The sequence below is a fragment of the Danio aesculapii genome, chromosome 24, assembly GCF_903798145.1.
Source record: "Danio aesculapii chromosome 24, fDanAes4.1, whole genome shotgun sequence".
NCBI lineage: Eukaryota > Metazoa > Chordata > Actinopteri > Cypriniformes > Danionidae > Danio > Danio aesculapii.
The window spans coordinates 22,741,360-22,760,679 of record NC_079458.1 but is presented as its reverse complement, the minus strand read 5'-3'; the positions used below and the strand labels follow the sequence as shown (position 1 = coordinate 22,760,679).

The window sequence follows — 19,320 nt, the reverse complement described above, 5'->3', positions numbered from 1 at the left end:
TTCTGTTTCTGCTAATTAGCAGCAGGTGTTCATCATCAGTGCTTAATCATTGCTTAATCAGACCTTTCACTGTCTCATTAACTTTAACTCTTCTGCTGAGTAACTTTTACTCGATTTGGAGAGGGACCAAATACACTCTGAACTGAGTACATTTAGGATTTTGCTGAGTAAGTTGTTATTTTTTTATTATACAAAGATCTGATAAAATTTCTTCTAAATTTCGATCCAAAATATTGTCAATTATAGATTTTAGATTTATATTTCCAAGGAGTTAAGAAATCAGTATTTGGTGCAATAACCCTGCTTTTAATAAAAAAAACTAATTAAAACATCTGCTATTCTGACCAATTATCATTTTCAAAAATGCTGTAAATGACAATATTTGTATTATTATTTATAGAATAAACACATTTTCTCAAACTCACACTTAATAGATTCTGAAAATGCATATATATATATATATATATATATATATATATATATATATATATATATATATATATATATATATATATATATATATTTTCAAGTGGTTTCTTATTTTTTTTCCATATCATATGTTTTGGTCCCACCCTTGCTCGAGTGTGTTGTTTTCAGTCTAGTGCTACAGTAGTTGTGTTTTTGTATTGTATAATGGAGAATGTTTAAATTGAGTGATCCTCTACTTGTTTTTGGACAGAGTTTCACCAGGACATGGAGCCCAAGCTCAACTGCACCAAGAAACTGCGGCTTCACGTCAAGCAGGACCCGTGGAATCTGCCCAGCAGCGTTCAAACCCTCACACACACCATCAGCAGGTTTGCAGAAGGTCAGTGTTGGTAAAATGGGCACACAAACACACCACATACTCTCAGTCCTGGCCAAAAACAACTTCTGGAGCTGCTCTCACTTCAGCTCCATTTCACAAGAGAAGCTGAAGGAACTGCTACAAATAAACACACACATGCACACAAAGACACACACACAGCTAAATGTAGGTTTATGGAGGAGACAGAGTGAATATTTGGGCTGAAATTCCTATAGGTCGGTTGACAGCAAAAGCTGAAAAACCACTTTACTGCATTTTAACCTCATAAAGATGGATGTTTGTGTGAACTATTTTGGAGGAAAAAGAAGCAGATAAAGATTATGGTCTAGTCAGATGTGCTTATTATATTTTCATTGATTTCAATTTTTTGTATTATGAAGTATTATAATGTAGTTTGTATTATAATAAAATATTATCAATACAAGTGCTTTTTTAATGATTTATTTTTAAATAAACTAAATGTTACTACTTTTACTACTACTACTACTAATTATTATTATTATTATTATTATTATTATTATTATTATTATTATTATTATTATTATTATTATTATTATTATTATTATTATTATTATTATTATTATTACCACACCACCACCATCACCACCACCACCAACAACAACAATAATAATGATAATGATAATAACGGGCCTCATGGTGGCGCAGTGAGTAGCACGATCCCATCACATCTAGAAGGTCACTGGTTCAAGCCCCGGCTGGGTCAGTTGGCATTTCTGTGTGGAGTTTGCATGTTCTTCCAGTGTTTGCGTAGGTTTCCTCCGGCTGCTCCGATTTCCCCCACTGTCCAAAAACATGCGCTATAAGTGAATTAAATAAGCTAAATTGACTGTAGTGTATGTGTGTGAATGCAAGAGTGTATGGGTGTTTCCCAGTGTTCATTCCGCTGTGGCACCCCCTGATTAATAAAGAGACTAAGCTGAAAAGAAAATAAATGAATGAATAATAATTAAAATAATAATATTAATAATATAATAATAATAATAATAATAATAATAATAATAATAATAATAATAATAATAATAATAATAATAATAATAATAATAATATTATTATTATTATTGTTACTATGGACGACACGGTGGCGCAGTAGGTAGCACTGTGACTTCATAGCAAGAAGGTCGGTGGTTCGAGCCTCGGCTGGGTCAGTCGGCATTTCTGTGTGGAGTTTGCATGTTCTCCCCATGTTCGCGTGGGTTTCCTCTGTGTTCTCCGGTTTCCCCCACAAGCCCAAAGACATGAGGTACAGGTGAATTGGGTTAGCCAAATAGTTTGTAGTGTATGTGTGTGTATGAGTGTGTATAGATGTTTCCCCCATGGGTTGGAAGGGTATCCGCTGCATAAAACATATGTGGCGATCCCAGATTAATATAGGGACTAAGTTGAAAATAAAATGAATGAATGAATATTATAACAACAATAGCAATAATTATTATTTGTTATTGGACATTTTATTTTATTTTCAAAATATTCCTGTGGATTTCAGTGCAAAAAATATTAGTTTTATTTTACTTATTTAAAGAGCACCTATTTTACTCCCTTTACAAGATGTAAGATAAGCCTTTGGTGTCTCCAGAATGTGTCTGTAAAGTTTCAGCTCAAAATATTCATCAAATAATTTAATATAGCCTCCAGAATCTGCCCATTTTGGTGTCTCAGTCCAAGCTGTTTTTGCAGCCTGTGGCTTTAAATGCAAATGAGCGGCTTCTCTGCACACTCCGTTCCCATGTGCATGTCTGCTTCTCCTGTGTTACATCAAATGAACAGCAGTCAGTGATAGAGACAGACTAGGATGAAGCTAAAATACAGCTCATTAGTCAAAAATACCAGGTGAGTTTATTTGATGCATTTGTGGTGAAGTTTATTCAAACCTTTCTGAAACGAGGAGTCACACACAAATATTGTTTGCAGTACACACACACATACATTAGCATGTTCTGACAGCATGCAGCCGGGGTGATGATAGCTGCATAAAATCATTAATTACATAATAATTTTACTGTCTTTACTACAAACATCTTCTGTTTTATAAACGTTTTAAACGTATAAATCTTATAAATCACAGAGAGTTGAAGCTGATATTTTAATCCCAGTTTATTTGCAAAAAAATGTTCTGTGGACATGTGTAGACGTGTTATTATAAAAACATGGCGCCTGTCAGTTAATTCGGTGGGCAGGGAAAACTGCACTCCTATGTCACTGTACGTTCACGCCAAAGGTGGCAAGAGTGTCAAAGTTAGCTCTGGCCACCCTGGTGACAGCGATGTCTGCCTTTACTGCTCTACCGGCAAGAGTGTCAAAATTTGCTACATTGATCTCGTAAAGGGGCCATGACAGCAAATCAGTTACATTCCCTTTCTAAGGGTTTGTAGCATGAGAATGTTGTTGATCAAATTTATTCAACTATGGAAGCTCAAGTTGTTGCGTGTGGTGTGGCTTTTTCCCCCACCTATTCAATACTGTTTTGTATTGTTAGCATGAGATTCCTGCTTTTTTAAAAGAAAAAAAGATCATTAATGCACATCAACTCGCCAGTAACTTTTTTTAATGTATGTCCCTGTAAGAAAATATTGTAAATAATTGGAAATCCAGCCACCGCAATAATCACACAGTAGAACCAAAGTTCAAAGGACTCTGGAATCCTCTCCAGAGGTGGATCTCTACATTTTAACTCGTTGCCGCCAAACCGCATCATAGCTTATTACCAAAAAGTTGACTTGATTTCAACTCTCCTCGGCGCCCACGTTGCCCACATGTGCCATGCCACTGCTCTCGCCACTTTTGGTGTGAATGCACAGTCACATTGTGGTGGGCCTCAAAATTACTGAGACTTGGGTCCTATTTTAATGTCAGAAAATTCTAAAAAAACTGACTTATTGGGTTTATATCATTCCAGTATGACCGTGGACACAATATACCTTCTGTCCAAACAGCTTTCAAAAGTTGATTTTCATCATATTTTCTACTTAAGAAACAGGATTGTTTTTTACTGCATTAAATTCTTAATATGTGCTTATTATTTCAGTTCAAAAGCATGCCTCTTATTCACTTTTCTGATTTCTGAATTCTAATTTTAATCATGTGAATGACTGATGTTTCTTTTTATGTTCACTCAGAGGTGAAAACACGACTACTGCTGGTCCTACTACAATACACAGGTGAGTTTTGATTAAATCAAATTTACTTATTCACATTATTCTAATACTGTTTATATATATATTTACACTAAAAGAACATGCATCATTCAGTGTCTTTTATGGCACAGCTACTCATAACTTACGTGCTTCAGTATAATTTGACACAGTGAACAGTGGGCAGTCTTTTAAGGTCACTCTGAATAAATGACTCTCAATTGAGAAATCCTCCACACAGCAGTTCTTTCACACCTGAAACCACGGCACAATATTCATCAAGAGAAAAAAAATTATTCACATGAGCAAAGCCCTCAGAGACGTCTGTAATCTATTTAAGGCAATATAATGTGATAAAAAGACTTAGTTTCTCAAGGTTATGACTGCAAAATGTGGCTAAACTAGTTACATTTGAATGGGAAAAATAAGAATAGTATCTTGTAATTGTATGTAATGTTGGACTTAATTGGAAAGTGGGAAGATTATTTGTGTAATCTCATCATTTGAGTATTGTCTCATTTGAAGATTTTAAAAATAGGATAATTTGAGTCTTTTTTAGCTAAAGATGGTCATAAAAAGGTCAACAATGCTTTGATGAATGAAACTTATAAACTTATACAAATAAAGAAAATTGGTGTGTTGTACAGCAAGTCATAATTTATCATTTCAATCTGAGGTCATTTAACATGTATTCTCCTTACTCCACAACAAATATTTTAATTTGAACAGTAGACATAAGTATTAACAGACAGCATTAATAGACATTTTTTCATATAAGTGGAAAATAAATGTACATTTTTGCACCATTCACTATAAACATTTATTTTAAATGTCAAACATTAATGAAACTGAAACCAGCTGTATGTTGGACTAATATGCAAAATACTGTTACCTCTCATTTTGTATGCATACAAATGTTAATACATGTTGATATGCAGACTGTTATTCTGTAAAACATGGTCATTTTAAATAAGCACTAAATTTATTATTCAGGAATGCACACCCAGGAGTGACCATCATTGAGTTCAAAATTAAATACTACCTATATGTAGTGTGCAATAAAACAAGCATTACTTCAGAAGAGTGGTGTGTACAAAATCAAAGTCATTGACAAACATATTAGACAAAAACAGTAATAGCACAACTCAGTTATTCCTTTCAGTTTGTGTAATTTTCTGCTTTGCTTTATTTTGTTTAATTTTCAGCTTTGTTTTGTTTACAATTTTTCTTTTCATTTTCCGCTATTTGTTTTGCTTTTTGATTTGGTTTAAATGTGCTTTTCGCTTTGCTCTGCTTTTTGTATTTATTTTGTTTCATTTTCAGCTTTTTGTTATCTTTTGCTTAGCTTTTTCTTTGCTTTGCTTATTATTTAATTTGTTATTTTTTGTTATTCTTCACAGTTTATTTTGATTTTTCAATGTTTTGTTTAATTTTCTGCTGTTTAGTTCTGTTTAAAGCTGTGTCTTGTTATAGAAATACTAGTTTTGATGTTGTACTGGTTTTAATGAAATGAATGCTAGTACTGTGGGTTATGTGACACTAAAAAGAAGGTATAGCTTGTTCAAATTTAATTCATACTACCCATACATACACATCATAAATAAAAGTTATAATTTTTATATTACCTACTCAGACAGTTTGTGATGGTAGCGCAGTGGTTAGCACTGTCATCTCACAGTAAGATGGATGGTCACTGGTTTGAGCCTCGGCTGGATCAGTTTCTGTGTGGAGTTTGCATGTTCTCCCCGTGTTCGCGTGGTTTTCCTCTGCATGCTCTGGTTTCCCCAACAGTCCAAAGACATGCGCTATAGGTGAATTGGCTATGCTAAATTAAAAAAAGTGTATGAGTGTTTCCCAGTGATGGGTTGCAACTGGAAGGGCATCCGCTGCGTAAAGCATTTGCTGGATAAGTTGGCGGTTCATTCCACCGTGGCAACCCCAGATTAATAAATGGACTATGCCGAAACGAAAATGAATAAATGAATGAACAGATTGTGATTTTGGATGCACTGTATTTGTAAACTGCTTACTCTGACTATCTCACTTTCCTTCAACGTATTCTCTGTTTTATCAGGGGTCTCCACAGCAGAATGAAACACCAATTACTCTGGCATATATTTTATGATGCAGATGTCCTTCCAGCCTCAACTCATGAGCCCCTTGTGCTGCAAAACACCCATATACTCTCTCATTCACACACACACACACACTCATATGCTAGAGCCAATTTAATTTTCACCTGTGCCCCATATCTTTGGACTGTGAGGGAAACCATTGGGAACACAGGGAGAAAATTTACATAGAGAGACTTTCACTCGAACCAGCAATCTTCTTACTGTGAGGCAACTGTGCTAACCACTGAGCCATCCTGCCACCCTTAACTAGACTAATTACTTAATATTGCCCCTACATTGTTGAAGGGGTTGTGTACTGTAGAGGCAGCCCGTTGTTATCACAGAATAAACCCTGGCAGGGTCTGAAGCAGTTTATTTTGTCATAGTAACAGCTGCTTCTCACATAAGTTAATAATTGGATGCAAATACTAATTCATTCATTCATTCATTTCCCTTCGGCTTTGTGCCTTCATTTTATCAGGGGTCGCCACAGCTGAATGAACTGCCAACTTATCCAGCGTATGTTTTACGTATCGGATGCCCTTACAGCCACTCTCGCATTCACACACACTCACACACTCCGGCCAGTTTAGCTCATTCAATTGACCTATACTGCCTGATTTATCAGGGGTTGCCACCGCGGAATGAATCGCCAACAATTCCAGCACATGTTGTAAACAGCCCTAAAACTAATTCAACTTTATTTCTTCTCGATCAGATTCAGAGATTCAACTGCGGAGGGACATGGTGTTCAGTCAGAGTCTGGTGGCGGTGGTTTGCTCTTTCTCAGAGCAGTTGTTGGCCGTGTTAAATCAAGCTCTGAGCACTGAGAGTGAAAGTCATGAAGCCAGTCGCCGCTGGCTGGAGCAGATCTCCTCTGCTGGTCTTCTGTTTCATTTCCAATCCCTGCTCTCCCCAAACCTGGTGAGTATCTGCCACGCTCAGTGGCTTTAAAATAAGCCAATGCAGCCTTTATAGTGTGATTTTCTGCTTTTGGTCGGATCTATTTTCGACTCAGGGTAATGTGAGGCACTTGAATGTTTGTTAAATGTGAATAGCAACAGACCTCTTAGTTACAGTATTGTGGTGTGTCTGTAATGCAGAACCTGTGAACAAGTAGTTTAACCAAGTGTTATACAGATTTTATCAGGGTGAAAGGCGTTGTTAGGCATGGCACGAAGCATAGTTGGTGAAATGGAATGAGTTTATAAAATGCAATACGCTTTCAGAAAATAAGGTACAAATGCTGTGACTGATGCAGCAGCTGTTAACAAGATGCTCATATTGCATTAAGGCACCAATATACGCTTCGGTGTAAATAAGGTACAAAAGTGTACCTTTTGAAAATATTTCAGAAAGCAAAAAAACAAATTACTGAAATGCAAACAAACCCTAAGACTACAAAACTTCCTTTGTTTATTTGTTTTGTTTTGTTTTTCTGCTTTTCTTCACTGTAAAAAAAAGAGAAAAAAAACGTAAAAAAACAAATTTTCCGGCGCCCCTGCAGCCAAAAAACAGAAAAAAAACTGTGAGAATAAAAAAGTAGATAATCTGAAAAAAAAAAAATAAATTTGTAAGTTAAATAAGTTTAACTTAAATAAGTTATTACTGTCATTTTACAGATTTTAACTGTAATTGTACAGGTTATCACTGCCATTTTACTAATTATTACTGCAATTACACAGATTATAACTGTCATTTACAATTATTACTGTAAATATATCATTTATTAAAGTAATTATACAGATAATTATTGTGATTATAAGGATAATTACTGTAATTATGCAGGTTATTACTGTAATTATACAGATTAATTTATGTAATCGTGTATAAAATCTCTAAATATTCCATACAATTTTCCACTTTTAATATACCTTTAAAACTGCGAAAGAAAAACTTTTGAAGAATGATTGAAAAAAAGTTTAGGTACAAATAATTGCTGTTGTCATAAAACACTGTAAATATAACTACAGTATAAACTATAATATAGTTTATCAAATATTTTAAGGATATGTAGGTTAAACTCCAAAACAATTTTCTTGAGAAAATACAAAACTGTTATCTATCTATTTTTTATTTCTCTTTTACAAATAACACATTTGGTCATCGTTAAACAATAAAAACAAGGTAAGTATCATGAGAGGACGCCTGCACAACAAAGTTGAAGATCAAATAGCAGTTTATTTACAGAATCATCTTGAAATTAATGTTTGAAACAGGAACAAACAGGTGCACAGATAATCCCAAGCATAAAGGTGCCAAAATAACAAAGTAAAGGAATCAAACATGGTGAGGTAAAGGAAACCGTGTCGTAATGCGCATTAAACAGTTTAAGACTCAGAAATGATGTGTCTGTGTGTGCTGAGTTTATAGTCCTTGAAATCAGTCCGTAACAATCTTCTGACTGTGTGTGTAATCAGTAAGGAACCCGGGTGTGCGAGGTGCATGCTGGGAGTTGTAGTTCCTTAAAGTACCGTGTGTAGGTTTCCAGCGATCTGCAGCTGCTAGATCAACATACATTTTAAAGGCTTAACTGAATTTGTTTTGAAGCCACTTTAAAAAAAAAAAGAAAACTGTAAAGGTTATTAATATTGTATTATTGTAATAATATTATATTATATTATATTATATTATATTATATTATATTATATTATATTATATTATATTATATTATATTATATTTTATTATATTTTTTTATATTATTATATTATTCCTGCCAAACTAAAATAAATAACACTTTTTCTAGAAGAATAATATATTTAAAATAATGGATGTTGATCCCACATCAAAAATATTAGGAAAAAAACAAAATTCACAAGAGGTCTAATATTTCTTTCTTTAACTGTAACCATGCATAATTGTAATATTCCCATTTCCACAGGCTGATGGATACAGTATATGCGATGATATTTTGTTAATGTCTGTAAGGATCAGTACAGCTGCAACCTAACATCTGACCCACACATTACTTTACACATTCAATAACTGACATAGCTCTTCATTCACCAGAAAAGAGTGTAGAGAGACAGACAACATCCCTGAGCTACTTTCTTTCTTTATTTGTACTTCTCCCTGCAGATTACATCTGCTTTTTGGTTACCACAAACCCGCCACAAGGTCAGATCCACGTCTGTGTGTTGCGACTCAGTGGAGTTTGCTGTCTATTGAATTGATGACTGTAGCCAAGCGTGTTTTCCAAACAACTGGCATTTCACACAATCTGCGGGTATCCTGACAGACTGGAGGATAATGCAGGATTATCATGTCTCATAAAGTGTTTCTGTCTTTAGCTTTGAGTCCTGATCAGATTTCATTACACAGAGGTGTAATGTAAAATGTAAATGCTTTTCTGCCGAAAGGATGATTATTCCTCTAGGTGTTCTCTAGGAATATTTCATACAAAACCTCAAATTATGAGATAACTTACTCACCTCACGTCAGTTCAAACCATGCTGGCTTTCTGTTTTCAATTAGAAAGTGGAAATGTGGAATACTATTCTACTAATATACTATAGTGGTGGCCTAAAGTTTAGAGAGTTAGACTTGTAAGCCAAAGGTTGTGGATTTGAATCTCAGTACTAAGAATATAGGTGGGGGAATTGAACAGAGCCTGGTTTATCTCTAGGTTTTTTCCTTCACTTCGTCAATTGACGAGACTCTTATGGGTGTGTGTAGTACAAGAGCCAATCATCGATCGTTAGAGACTGTAGATTCTCCGGGACAGGGACTCAGTGATTAACAAGCACACTGGAATCTCAGCGTGTACTTGCTTGACAGACATAAAAAATATATCCACCTAAAGTTTGAAATCTGCACTTTTAAATTAACCCACTACACTTGAAAACAAAAGTGTTTTTGGTTCTGTATTTTGTATGAAATGAACGCAAGGTACAGTCCATCCTGTCAAACACACATTACATGGCAGAAACTACAAAAGTGCCCACAGACTTGTAAACAAGGAGTCGCTGTCATTTCTGGAGGAGATTTTCCATCAAGACCAAGTTGTTAATTACTTCAGAACACCAGCGTGATCGGATGAAGCATTATCCAGAGCATGATAATATGCAGAACAGCTATAAATGAGGTTGGTTTTGTGATCTCTTTCCTATTGAGTTCACATGCGCATTATTCAAACATTCATGATTCGAACATTTAGAACAAAACTTAGGCAGTTGAGGCAGTGGTTGGCAGTTGAGGCAGTTGTTTTTTAATTTTATTGGTGATTCCAAATATGTGATGTAAAATTGTAAGTTTGGAAAACTTACATTTGAATTTGATGTTTCCCCATTCAGACAGAATGCCCAAGCATACTGTCCGAGAGGCATTTCAAAGCTGGCCACCATGTGAAATGACTTACCTTAGGGACTTTAACCAAAAACATTCCATTCGAATTCAGTGCTTCAACTGTAATCATACAAATAATTACATTTTACATACTTTTATTTGGCAAAAAACCCTATAAAAACAATTTTTTCATGTCAGATTTAGGTGTGAGTTTACTACATGCTGTAATGGCAATACAGCGTATTGCCCATAGTAAACACACACCCAGTTTGAATCAGAAGACATTTTGGAATTGATCTTGGAATTAATATTGGATTTTTGACTTTTCTTTTTAGAATTGGGAGTTTACATCTCAAATATCTTACTTTTGACCTGAACTTTCAAACAACCAAACAATAAAAATCTATATTTTAAACTAAAGTTTTCTTGGAATTCTGTTTAAAAATTTTTTTCAAACTTACAATTTATATTATTAATATAAGATTATAATTATCCAAATTCGGATGTTTTTTTCATCTCTATATCTTTCAGAATTCTCCATATATTGAAATTCTGAAAACATTTTTTTACTAAATGAGTTTTTACAGTGTTCAATATATATAAGTACACCCTTCACAAATCTATCTTTTGAATTCATATTTTTAATTGAAAGCGATACAATAGTTTATTTATGCATATACATTAGATTAGTCAGTACTGAACTTCAATTTTTAAAAATGTTTGGTGACTAAAATATTATTTTAATAATTATATCTGTTTAATAAATCTCTTTTGTTTAAATGCACCAAAATACATTGCCTATAATCACTGAGAAATAGACAAAAATATTCATTTTTAAAATAGGGTGTACTCAATTATTCTGAACACTGGATATTTCAATTCTGGCTTACTTTTAACAAAGAATAATAAAAATGTACAGTGGAATGATTGATGAATTATATTAAGACAAATTAAGTCATATTAAACTCCAACATGTAGTCAAACCCTAGCAGTGAAGCTTAGTTAGCAGAAACTAAACCCTCACGGAATATGCAGATTCTCCAGTCTTACAGTACATCTCCACAGCACTGATGCACTTCCTCCTCCAGCGAACATACTCCGGTGTGGGAGAGCAGGCGGCAGCCAAAGCCCCAAGCTAATTTCTTGACATAATATCACTTGGCAGCTTTGTAGGCCCCCAGATGAAAGAACTGTGGCATCTGGCACATAGAGATCTTGGAAAGAGCTGACCCACGTACTGTACAGCACCAGGCAGAGGTGTCGCTTTCAGATGCAAGTCGATCGCTCCCATTCTCACACCACACTTGTTCAGATTTGTATGTGGCTGGTCATATTCACAGCCACAGGGAGACTGTGTTTGCGTGCAGAAAGTATGGCATTAATAAAGAAGAAAAGATGAGTCTCTCTGCTTGTGCTTCTATTCAATGTGTATGCCCAATAGTCAAAATCGATTTTTTTGTTGATATATTTCACTCGTACCATCACAATTTCAGTGCCGTTATCATTAATGCCTCATGCCTATTTCAGGGTTTTAATTTGGTAACACTACAATATATGCAGTTAATGTATTTACTAACATGAACAAACAATAAACAGTGCTTGTACAGCATTTATTAATCATAGTTCAACATTTACTAATGCAATATTAAACACTGTGCTTGTTAACTAATGCACAGTGAGTTAACAAAAACTAACAATGAACAATTTTATTTTCATTAACTTTAACAATGTTGAATGGCAACGTTAAACGATGAATAAATACAGTAATAAATGTATTGTTTATCATTTGTTGATTTTATGACTAACATTAAAGGGATAGTTCACCCAAGATGAAAATAAACTCGCTATTTTTTAACTCTCAAGTGGTCCCGAACTTGGTGATTTTCTTCTGTTGAACACAATATTTTGAAGAAAGCTGGAAACCTTTAACAATTGACTTCCATAGGAACAAATACTTTGGAAATCAATGGTTACATGTTTTTCAGCATTTTTAAAAGTATCTTATTTTGTGATCCACAGAAGAAAGTTATAAAGCTTTGAAACAAGTAAAGGGTGAGCAAATGATGACAGATTTTTCAGTTTTGAGTGAACTATTCCTTTAACTATGTGTTGCGTATTGTAAAGTGTGAACAAAATAGGTCTGTGAATTTAAGACATTTTAAGTGTTGTTTTTTTTTTTCTTTTTTACATGTTCAACTTTTTATTTAATTAATTAGTTGCATGTGGAGTTGCTAAATGCTTCAATGTAAGCATATATAAATTACATAGATTGTGGGTCAATCTGGCGGACACCCTTTAAAACATTGGCTTTTAGTAAACTTTTTGAAATATCACACTAAAAAGGAAAAAAAAAAACATCAAATAATACATGATAATTATCAATAAAAACGAGATTATCAATTGTGACAATAGAACAAAATATATGGATGTTGCAATAGTCATTTTAAATACACTTTTGCCTTAAACTGGTTATTTACTTCAATTAAATGTGCTTTTTGTACTATTAAATGGTCATTTTGTAAATGCTAACAACTCATTTACAATTCTATACAATATATACAACAAACTGTTTACTTAATGCTAAAGTTCATAAAAAGACATAATTCATTTAAAGATTCACAAATTATGCCATGACAACTTATACAATATTATGCTATACATCCCACAAAGATATCTAATGTGAGCTATTTTAAGCTGAATTAACAGGGGTATTAATGAAATAGTAAGTTAATTTGTATTTAACTAAAGGAATTTATAGAATAAGCTTATTTGAATTAAATTTGATAGATGTCATTATGACTAAAATGAGACCAACAGTGATATAGGTCTTCATTTTCATACATAACAATATTAAAATGAACTTTAAAGTCTTCATTTTGACTAAACTTGCTATTAATGATATAAGAAGCTGTAGTTAGTGATGATTTTGTGTTTTTGTCGTTTGTTTCTTTAGACAGATGAGCAGGCCATGCTTGAAGACACGCAGGTTGCTCTCATGGACCTGGAGAAGGTCACTTTCTGCTTCCGGCAGTTTGAAGGAGAGCCACTTGTTGCTAGTGAGTACTAAAGAAGCAACTTACTGTGGTATTGTGCATTTTCCAAATCATTGTTTCATGGGTCCCTAAAGGGAGCTTGAACACAAATAGTAAGCATACCTTAAATATGCTTGCTTTTGTAATTCTTTAAATAGAATTCTGTTGCATTTATTTTGAGAGGAGCACTGTGGTATCTACATTAAATTAAAAATAGCAAAAAAACACTCTGCTTGAACAATATTTAATTTTTTAAATAAAAATTATGATTAATTTTATTTCCTTCGGATGAGTCCCTTATTTATCAAGGGTTGCCACAGTGGAATGAATCGCCAACTATTCCAGCATATGTTTTACACAACGGAGTAAAATTATGATTTTGCCCTTTATATTTTGAGGGGTTTGTATTAAATTAATACTAGGGATGTCCCGATCAGTTTTTTTTTGCCCTCCAGTCCGAGTCATTTGATTTTGAGTATCTACTGAGACCGAAACGCGATCCGATACTTCTATAATACATTAAAAAAGGATTAAAAAAGAGTGAAGAAACAGATCCAGGATGTTCCTTATTTTTTATTTAATTCACTTTTATTTTAACATTCAACAATTCTGTTAACAAACAGGGCACTTCTTTGAACATCAATTCACTTTAGTGCAACAGTAAATATAAAAAAATCTAAAATACAAATAAATAGCACCTCAACTTAAAATACCCGGCAGACGATCCCAAGTTTACATAACTCACAATTTGCTATGGCAATGTTGTCGTCATCAACTTTATAATACCTCCAGATGGCAGACATACTCGCGCTTTCTGCTTCAAGCTGCTTCCTTATTCTACGTTGCCGGGATTTAACCAACAGCATCTCTGCAACAAAGTGATGTCATGACGTGCGCGTTGCTGTTTGTGTGTGAAGTCAAGAAAGAGGTCTAACTCTGTGCCACCACAAAACTATTGATGATGATATTGATACACATTTATATATTTGAGTCCTGTTCAGGAGTTAATGTCCGTTTCCGTTTGAAATTGAAACCATGTGATCGGGCCCGATTTCTAATCACGTGATTGGATATGGACATCCCTAATTAATATAAAAAAACATGTTGTTCATATATTTTTCAAACATATTTTTGAAAAATTAGGCTGTAAATTCTAAAATATAATGGTTATATGCTATTTTTACAATTTAATCATTTATGTATTTGCTCACACATTTCAAAAACGTATTTATCTTTTTTTTTCTCTGTGCATATATTTTTTTCTATTAAAAATATTTATATTTTCAATAATGTTGTTATATTTAAATTCAATTACTGCAAGCACATTTTCTAGCTAATTATATACAAAAGAGTTTACAAAACAGTAATGTCTATTAATTTAAAATTATTTGCTATTCATATTGAAAGTGTAAGAAAGCATACATTTCTAATTTATAAATCAGATTTCCCCCCTTCAAGTGATAAAACATTAATAATATTTTTAAAAAATATTTTTTTTGCATTATAGCTTTTCTCAGTCGCTTTGGTACATTTCTCAGATCAGAATTGAAATTTGCAAGTGCATCTCTCAAAACTAAATTTCTGTGCTGTCAGAATGACAAATCCTTGTGTCATTGTGTACAGATAAGACAATATTGTCAATATAACTGTGTTCTAGAGAGGTGTTCTGATGTTTTTTTTTTTTTTTTAGCTGTTTTTACTGTAATTTGTTAACAGATCATATCATTGTGATACAGAAAGGAAAATACAGCACTGCATAGCACAAAGACAAAAAATAAACAAAAGTAGAAATGTGAACATAGGACAATCTGCTTTGAGATGCATCTTCATTAGAAGAAGTCAAGATTCACCTAGGAGAAATGTACTAATTGTAGACAGATTTAGAAAAAATTCTAATGGAAATGTACAGAAAAAATGCATCATGACAAAATATTATGTTCAGCTTGTTCTGTCATTTTGCATGTAAAGACTTATGCCATGAACAAGATATTAAATGTTGTGGGGGGAGTGAGACTATTCAACACAGACCAAAATAATACATTTTGATCAACATGACATAATCACTTGATAATGTAGGGTACATCAGAGAATTGCACATAATCATTTGCATAGATGTACAAAAGCATTTGCAACTAGTTCAAAAGTTGTGAAGATTGAACATGTAGTTTTGAGAATTTCAATTTTGATCTGAGAATTGGACCAAAGTGACTGCAATAATCTGTAATAATGTGATGTTTATATTGAATTAATATTGCAAAAACACACTTTTGGAGGAAACCTCAGCATTAAAAATGTCACATGGAACCTGTGTTTACATAAAGTATCTTATTCCCTCTCTGTCATGCTGATGGCTTTGATTCTGTCTTTCCAGACATGCCCATCTCGTACCAGGTGGAGGGCACACGACAGGCTTTGAAGGTCTGCTTTTTCCTGGAGGCGTTTTACTTCCAGCAGTTGCCCCAGAGACTGAGGCATGGCGGCAGCTTCAAAATATACCCTGTCCTGTTCACTCAGGGTATGGACACACTTAGCCTGAAGCATAACAAAAAAAATATATATATATATATATAAATGTGAAGCCAGTGATCATAGTAACTATTAAAAAAATAATAATAATGTAAAACATATTCTTCTGATTATTGCAACGTGTTATGGATTATACCCACTGTATATGTTGACATTTCTGAAAAAATATTCCAAAACAGATGTTTTAGGCTAAATAATAATATAGATAGATAGACAGACAGATAGATAGATAGATAGATAGATAGACAGAAAGATAGATAGATAGATAGATAGATAGATAGATAGATAGATAGATAGATAGATAGATAGATAGATAGATAGATAGATAGATAGATAGATAGATAGATAGATAGATAGATAGATAGATAGATAGATAGATAGATAGATAGATAGATAGATAGATAGATAGATAGATAGATATACAGACAGACAGACAGACAGACAGATTTATAGATAGATAGATAGATAGATAGATAGATAGATAGATAGATAGATAGATAGATAGATAGATAGATAGATAGATAGATAGATAGATAGATAGATAGATAGATAGATAGATAGATAGATAGATAATCACTATTCATAAACCATTATTATATACATAATAATGTGTTAATGCATTACTAGATGTATTTTGAAAATCCGAAGTTTCACATCATCTTTCTTCCACAGCCTTGGAGAGCATGGAAGGATATTATTACAGAGAAAACGTGTCAGTGGAGGAGTATCAGGCTCAGATCAATGCAGGCTCTCTGGAGAAGGTCAAGCAGTACTACAAGAGACTCCGGTAAGCCTGATTCAGCTGTCAGTCAAACCTCAGCTCCTCTTTACACCTCCAGGCTGAAATGTGTCCTGATGAGCTGAAACTGGGAATTCTGGAAGATTTGGCTTGTACTGGTCATAGTGGCTCAGTTGGATTTTTAACAGATGGGCAGTACAAGTAAAAAAAAAAAACCTGAATAGTTGGTCAAGTTATAGTTTTTGGGATAAAATGAACAAATAATAGATAGATAATACTATAGTTAACTACACCTATCTATTATACAGCTTTCAAACTGATCGTGATTTATTTAAATAATTTTGCTTTATTGTATGTAAATTTTAATTCAAATGAATAAAAAATATACAGATATGAGTAATTCCAGAGTTATGGATGTGACATTTGCAGTAAAAACTCATAAAGTATATGTTAAGATTATATTGAAACATCTGTTTATATTTTTCAAAACTACTAACCACCAAGTTATAGGATTAGACAAATATCAACCTGTAAGCATATTTTATGCATTAAATGAGGAAAATAAACATGTGTTATGAATGTGAACAAAAAAGTTTACAGTATACAGCATACTTGGTAGAAATTCTGTGAATTAAACTGCAAAACCCAAAAGAAATGATGCTAATCAAAACAAAGATAGTTGGCTCACTATAGAACAAAACCTATTTTTTTTTGGTAATGTTTCATTGTTAAAAAATAATAATTTGACATTAATTTTATATGAATAAATATTAAATGTCTTAAATTATTTAAATAAAAAAATATATTAAATATATTTTTGTATGTTTTGTTGATGCACTTAATTTATTTTTAAGTGAGAAATGCAGCCATCTTGTTTAGAATTGTATAAAAATTTGAACACAAGTCATTATTATTATTATTATTATTATTATTATTATTATTATTATTATTATTATTATTATTATTATTATTATTATTATTATTATTATTATTATTATTATTATTATTTTGATCCCTGCTGGCTTTGCACTTTTTTTCTCTTTCTGAGAATCAGAAGATATTATCAGTTTTGTATTTAAAGCAAGAATGCCATTCCCAACACAGTTAACCGAATCTCAAAGCTCTCGCAGTCTGACTTTTTGCCCTTAATTATTATGTCAGCCAATTTGTTTAATAATTCTTGTATGTTGAAATGAAGACGGCTTTGCCCCTTAAACCTCAAGATGAGTTCAGTTCATCAATCTGCCAAAACTGACTGTATTTCATACCCTCAAATGACGTCCTAAATACACTATATGGTCAGAAGCATGTAATATTCCCATCCAGTGAACTTCAGACTTGATTTTACTCCCCTTTAATCTTCCTTCAGTCCTTTAGTTGCACGTTTAAGTCATCCAGAGGCCTCTAGAGACATTAAAAAGCCTGCTGAAACATGCAAGTTATTTCCAAACCCTAAACATCAGCACTAATACTCAGAATATGAGTGAATTGGATATGTTTATGGAAAATAATCATCGTGCAGGACTCTAATAACATGGTCTCAGAGCAGCTGATGTTTGCTTTATAGCCCACAAGGTAAGCATCTGGTGTAGATTTTGTCATAACGGGTTACAATATGCTGAGGTCAGCCAAGTTTCATTGCGTTATGCTCGCCATAAGGGGATTTTACTGCTGGCATGTCAATATAAGCAAAATTGCCATTCGTTAAGCTCCGCCCCCCTTAGGAACGTTGGCTTACTTAGAAATACAAACAGAGTTGCTACTTTCTTACATTGACAGCTGTCAGTAGGATTTCATCTTTTTTCCAAGTAGAATAATAATTTGACAGTTAAATGTAATGACCAATTTACAGAATGTCAATAGCATGTCTCATTGGCAACTGGTGGATGCATGTGTCCATGTGAGCTATTTGTTTTTGTAACTGTAAGTGTGTTATTTAGTTCCAAAATGTGCATAGGATGCTGTTCATATTAATACTTAGAGTACTAAAATGGTCATTTAGACTGTATTGAACTTAATTTAATAACTGTTAAATAAAACACACATACCAATAATTGCTTGACTTTTACTAAATATATGTACAGTAGAAGTCAGTTGTCAATTGTTAGCCCCCCTGAATTATTGGCCCCCCTGTTTATTTTTCCCCCAATTTCTGTTTAATGGAAAGGAGTTTTTTTTCCAACACATTTCAAAACATAATAGTTTTATTCTGACCTTGAAATGTATTTAAAAAAAATTAAAAACTGCTTTTATTCTAGCCGAAATGAAACAAATAAAACTTTCTCCAGAAGAAAAAATATTATCAGACATGCTGTGAAAATTTCCTTGCTCTCTAACTATAGATTTATAGGCAGTATTACCAAAAAGATTGTATTTTAGGGTGATGGCTTAATTGAATATGATGACAGACAATCAAAGCTTAGTTTTAATATCTCAATAGAAGCTTTGAATGTAAATATGATGTCTTATATGAGAACGGTGAAACTTACCACTATAGTAATTCTAGAAATTATAAAACCCTGGTAGTTCCAGTGTTAAGGAAACACTGGCGAATGATTTACTAATGAATGCCATCATGTATGATTTTCTTTCATTAAAATATCCAAAAACTATATTGAAATAAAACTATATTAACTATATATATATTTTAAATATATTTTCTTTACT

The 19,320-nt window shown here is 33.1% G+C and overlaps 1 protein-coding gene across 1 annotated transcript in view; it reads left to right on the top strand.

Moving 5' to 3' along the window:
* The window catches only part of prex2 (phosphatidylinositol-3,4,5-trisphosphate-dependent Rac exchange factor 2), a 288,313-nt gene that overhangs the window by 206,541 nt on the left and 62,452 nt on the right, over window positions 1-19,320 (top strand). The window contains exons 30-35 of the mRNA XM_056450252.1: window positions 680-808; window positions 3,943-3,984; window positions 6,790-6,995; window positions 13,310-13,412; window positions 15,760-15,903; window positions 16,587-16,701. Of these exons, the coding sequence (XP_056306227.1) occupies window positions 680-808; window positions 3,943-3,984; window positions 6,790-6,995; window positions 13,310-13,412; window positions 15,760-15,903; window positions 16,587-16,701 (739 nt within the window). The remainder of the gene's footprint in view (window positions 1-679; window positions 809-3,942; window positions 3,985-6,789; window positions 6,996-13,309; window positions 13,413-15,759; window positions 15,904-16,586; window positions 16,702-19,320) is intronic.